This window comes from Octopus bimaculoides, chromosome 22, assembly GCF_001194135.2.
Source record: "Octopus bimaculoides isolate UCB-OBI-ISO-001 chromosome 22, ASM119413v2, whole genome shotgun sequence".
NCBI classification, from domain to species: Eukaryota; Metazoa; Mollusca; class Cephalopoda; order Octopoda; family Octopodidae; genus Octopus; species Octopus bimaculoides.
Window position 1 is genome coordinate 5,869,694 of NC_069002.1, and position 5,715 is coordinate 5,875,408.

At 38.7% G+C, this 5,715-nt stretch overlaps 2 protein-coding genes across 2 annotated transcripts in view; one reads left to right on the forward strand and one right to left on the reverse strand.

Annotated features, from left to right (window-relative positions):
* LOC106880773 (phosphatidylinositol polyphosphate 5-phosphatase type IV) overlaps positions 1-2,927 on the forward strand; it is a 32,572-nt gene extending 29,645 nt beyond the window's left edge. Inside the window, exons 10-12 of the mRNA XM_052975740.1 lie at positions 519-655; positions 1,914-1,960; positions 2,543-2,927. Coding sequence (XP_052831700.1) covers positions 519-655; positions 1,914-1,960; positions 2,543-2,619 — 261 coding nt within the window. The 3' untranslated portion in view covers positions 2,620-2,927. The remainder of the gene's footprint in view (positions 1-518; positions 656-1,913; positions 1,961-2,542) is intronic.
* Positions 2,928-4,101: 1,174 nt separating this feature from the next.
* Positions 4,102-5,715, reverse strand: part of LOC106879696 (protein unc-13 homolog B) — a 221,764-nt gene continuing 220,150 nt past the window's right edge. Inside the window, exon 39 of the mRNA XM_052975641.1 lies at positions 4,102-4,124. Coding sequence (XP_052831601.1) covers positions 4,102-4,124 — 23 coding nt within the window. The remainder of the gene's footprint in view (positions 4,125-5,715) is intronic.

A 5,715-nucleotide genomic window follows, 5' to 3' on the forward strand; every position in this document is an offset into this window, starting at 1 on the left:
TATAAATACACACGATGGGCTTCTGTCAGTCTTCATCTGCCAAATTCACTCGCAAGGCTTTTGTCAGCCCGAGGCTGTAGTAGAAGGCACAAGGTGCCACGTAGTGGAAATGAACCCGGAACCTTGTGGTTTGGAAGCAAGCTTCTCACCTCACAGCCACTATGTCTGTGTTTGCATGTACGTGACTTCGAAACAAAAAACTTTCACTCTGACTCCTCATCCTCGTTTAACATCCGCTTTCCATGCTAGCATGGGTTGGATGATTTGACTAAGGACTGGTGAAACCAGATGGCTACACCAGGCTGCAATCTGATTTGGCAGAGTTTCTACAGCTGGATGCCGTTCCTAACTCCTCTTTATATAATTAAGTGATTGTGGTATACATATCTCATAAAGCATTTGCATACGTTGTACTTTGAATAGGCCTCTATCTTATAACTTAGTTTATATTAAAGAATAAAGATTGGTCTTATATCTTATCAGTTGTAAAGTGATGCTACTGTCTTTTTCTTTTACAGGACAGAATATTGTTTCGTTCACGACGTAAAAACATCATCATTTGTACTGATTATAACAGTGTCATGAACATCAATTTATCAGACCACAAACCTGTTTACGGAGTGTTTGAAGTTTCGCTGAGACCCGGAAGGGACACGTGAGTATTCTATTCTCTTTCTCAGTCATTTGACTGCAGCCATGCTGGAGCACCGCCTTTAGTCGAGAGAATCGACCCCCAAGGACTTATTCTTTCGGTCTCTTTTTGCTGAACCGCTAAGTTATGGGGACGTAAACACACCAGCATCGGTTGTCAAGCAATGGTGGGGGGGGGGACAAACACACCAATACATATATATACACACGATGGGCTTCTTTCAGTTTCCGTCTACCAAATCCACTCACAAGGCTTTGGTCAGCCTGAGGCTATAGTAGAATACAATTGTCCAAGGTGCCACGCAGTGGGATTGGTAAGCAAACTACTTACCACACAGCCACTAAGATTTTAGATTATATTTTGGCGAGGAAATGGAGAAAGATTGTCACCTTTAAATTACACCATGACACATTGGATAATGTATTCTGATACTATACACCCATGAAAATAAGACAGGATGCTGAGGTGCATGACTAGAATGCATTTAATTATAGGCTAGTTGGATCATGATCATCTTGTGAGTTAAATAATAATAATACAAAACATGAGATCTTCTAGCATTAATCTTTTACTTGCCGTGCTGGGGCACCACCTAGAAGAGTTTTAATTGAACAAAACGCCAGGACTTATTTTTTTAAGCTTAGTACTTAGTAAACACTAAAACCAGTCGTCAAGCAGTAGCGGGGGACATACACACACATATATATATATATATATATATATGTATATATACACAGTGAAACCTCACAGTACGAGTTTAATTCATTCGATGACTGAGGTCGTCTTACGATTTACTCATTTTACAAATTAATCTTTCCCCATTGAAATTAACTAAAATACAATTAATCTGTTCCAGCCCTCCCCAAAAACCACTCAAAAATAATTTTTTATGGGTTTTAAAACAGAAAAGGTATAGTTACAAGTCAAATGCCAATTATAAAAAAGAGAATGTAAAAGAAATATGTAAACTGGTTTTATTAACTGAATTTGTGTGCGCGTACAATGGAGCACTCGTACTGTGAGGTTCTACTGTATATATATGTATACACATAATAGGTTTCTTTCAGTTTCCATCTACCAAATCCACCCCGCAAGGTTTTGACTGGTTCGAGGCTATAGTAGAAGACACTTGCCCAAGGGGGCAAGCAGTGGGACTGAACCCAGAACTATGTGGTTGGGAAGCAGGCTTCTTACCATACAGCCACACCTTGCACCTATGTTGAAGACATTAAATTTTGTTTCTTTTTCCAAATTTTTCTAGGATGGCATTGGCTGCTGGAAAATTCAACCGAGAAGTTTATATTGAAGGTAAGTGTTTAAACTAAAGCTGTTATCTATGTACAAAGGTGTGGTTCCAAGATAAAGACCACATGAGGCATGAATCCTGACCAGGCATGCCACACTACTAAAGAAATTCAAGATAATTTTTCATTAGGTGTGCCATTCAGAAAGTGCCACAGGACATAGTTTGCCCATGGCTCTTCTATGCAGTCATTTAAACTGCTGTAATAATATTAATACCAGAACTGGCTCTCAGATGCTTGAGTGTCGAGTATTTTCTGCGATACTCAACACTACTACAGCTGTGCATATACACACACACATACATGCATAGGGTTTAGAGATTGATGCTTGAGTGTCGAGTATTTTCCACGATACTTGGTACTGCTACAGCTGTGCATACATACACATGCATAAACACATAAGCCAGGCAGCTGGGAAAAAATCGAAGAAATAAAACGCATTTTACAGGAATCACCAAACAAATACTTTCGGTTTTGATGTACTTTCTCTGAAAGATCACCAAAACTCAACTGTTGTTCCCTCATGCAGATGACGTCCATAACTAAAAATGTTCTAACAGTTTCAAATTTTTGTGTGTCTTTACAGCAAACCGTCGTCGAGCTGAAAACCAGTTTGGTCAACCAGTGAATGACAAGTCCAGTTCCGTCTGTGCTATACAGTAATTCTCTGGAGAAGCAACATTCTCTACCAAACTGTATTGAACCGTAATTGAACCAATCATGACGTGAAAGTTTCCAACTCCGGGTATATTTAATCTGACCAGTAACACACACACCTTAAGTTATTAGATAAAAAAAGAAAAAAAAAAAAAAAAAAAAAAGACATTCATTTCGTCATCTCACAAAATGTATTTCTTTCACTATTTTGTAATTGTCTGTTAAAGGGGTGGAAGGATGGACAGTGGTGATGGTAGGAGGGGAAATTTTGACTCCTGAAGAAAGAAGAAGAAAAAATAATTTTTCAAAAAATTGATTTTCTTCCTGAGTTTTAATTTGTCGAGTGAGTAACTTAATCTAAGACTGTGTTCATACTGAAGCACTTATATTGTGGAAGAGTCTTTCTTATTTATTTCTTTACTGCCCACAAGGGGCTAAACACAGAGGGGACAAACGGATTAAGTCAATTATGTCGACCCCAGTGTGTAACTGGTACTTATTTAATCGACCCCGAAAGGATGAAAGGCAAAGTCGACCTCAGCGGAATTTGAACTTAGAACGTAACAGCAGACGAAATACCGCTAAGCATTTCGCCAGGCGTGCTAACGTTTCTGCCAGCTTTCTATAACACACAAAGCTGTTAAATGCATTTGAAGTTTAGCATATAAGACACGTCTCAAACCCGCTGAAATGGTTCCTGCACCACTGCCGTGTCACACTGGATGTATGAGAAGGCACACTGTCTTGTGTGGACATGTAATTATCTCCAGATGTTTCGGTCACCCATGGTCAAACATTATCCTCCAACATTTTCATGTAAATTGCTGAAGTGACCTTTGTCTCTTTTTTAAAGAACACCAGAGATTTTCCCCCATTGGATGACACTGCCACCCAAACCATCACTCCAGTAGACTTTATTCGGTAAAATACCTAATGGGTGCCTTCGAGAACATCATCCAGCCTTGTGGCCAAGGCCAAGATGTGTGGTTAAGAAATTTGCTTTCAGCCAAGTATTTTTGATTTTAATTGTGTATGACCTCCTTGGCTAAGCGTTGTGCTGACGTTGTATTTTTAAGAGAAATTGAGTAGAAACTGTGCATCAAGTGAGCTAGAATGGAGACAAGCAGTTAGTTAGTTTGTTCACAGGCATGCCCCTCACCAAGTGGGGGTACTGGACAGCACTGCCCCCTCAGATTTACAGTGATACACTTATTTCGAAATTCCACTTTAGCATTATTACAAACTAGTGCCCACCCAGAAATATTCTGAAGCACCCAGCTAGCCAACAGGTCTGTTCAGAGGAACTGCACCCAATGAGGTAGTCAGAGACAAGGTAGCGAGAGGAGACAACTATAAAAGGTAAAAAAAACTGAAAAAGAAGACTCGACACTGAAGGCATTTACAAATAGATTTTACTTAATTATAGAGTTCAAGGAAGTAAAAGGTGCCAATGTGTACATAGTACATGGCTACTATGTTGTTATGGTTTCATGATTTCTCTGCTGCAACTTCTGAAAAATAGGAAAAGAGAAAAGAAAATATGTATATAAATATATTGCAACACAGTTACTTTGGGGCTACACTGGCATGGGATCTACAAGAGAGATTAATTCAGATTATTCTAAAAATTATTTTGTAATTACTTAGCATTGTAAATGCATTTTTAAAAAAAATTCTTACTGTTTTAATAATGAGAAAACCATATAATAATTAAAATAAATGCGTAGATCACGGAGCATAGTAAATTTGCTCATGTAGATCTCATGGAAAGTAGTACTAGCACGAACTAAAACTAAAAAGTAATCTCTCTTTAAATTGGAGATCAAATAGCAAAGTGGCACCTTTCTCTTTCTTAAGAAATGATGTGAATTTAGTGCTGGTTTCTTGTAGAAAATGCAACTGCCTTTGTCTTGTCACTGATCACATTGGAAAAATCTTTAACCAACATCTTACAGGTTTTTAGGAATTGAAAAGTAATTTCCCTTGTAGATCACATGCCAAAGTGTCACCGTTACTTTTCCTTGACAGGCTTTGCTCTGCTGAATATTGATTTCAAATTTTGGCACAAGGCCAGCAATTTCGAAGGATGGAGTAAGTCGATTACACTTCCGCTGTTTATAGCAGTGCTTGGAAGGAAGGTGTGTAGCATGTGATCGTCCCATTGACCATGACTGAGAAAGTTGTCGTGGCAATACCTGCTCAGAGGCCTATGCAAAGTTGCAGAAAGTGTATGGAGAGGAGTGTATGAGCTGCACACAAGTGTACGAATGGTTCAGACATTTCCAAGATGGCTGAAAAAAATGTCAATACTGATGAACGTTCTGGGAGACCTACAACCAGCAGAACTGAGAAAAACATTGCAGCTGTGAGGGGAAATCGTTGAATCAACATCCTTGAGTTATCAGAGGATGTGCAGATTAGTCCTGGTTCAGTTCAGTCCGTTATCTTCATATTTCAAGAAACTAATATACAACAATATTATCAAACCATTATGCAAAAGGTACAAAATTTAAACTTTACTTAAAATCAATAAAATTTCTTCCTTCTCGGTACAACAAAATTATTTCTACACCCATTACTTTAAAAAACAAATTTTTTTAACTACCTCAACTTAAATATCAACCAACCTATTTTAACAAACCAATAAATATACATTTAATTAAGTCATTGGACTGTGGTCACGGTGGACTATGTATCCGGACTGTTGCCATAGAAACGATGCTAAAGCACACAGAGTGAAGCCACTTGGCAAAGATTGACCTTGAGCTCTGCTGTGCATGCATACTAAGTTTTAACGTTCTAGCTCACTTCTGCTGTTTACAGCAGTGCTTGGAAGGAATGTGTCTACTAAGTTTGTGCCGAAACTGCTTTCAGGTGGCCAAGAAGACACGCAGGTTTCAGTTGCACAAGATAGCCTTGATATTGTCGAGAACAATGACAACCAACTACATGGTTCCGGGTTCAGTCCCACTGCATGGCACTTTGGGCAAGTGTCTTCTACTATAGCCTCGGGCCAACCAAAGCCTTGTGAATGGATTTGGTAGACGGAAACTGAAAGAAACCCATCGTATATATGTATGTGTGTGTATATGTTTGTGTGTT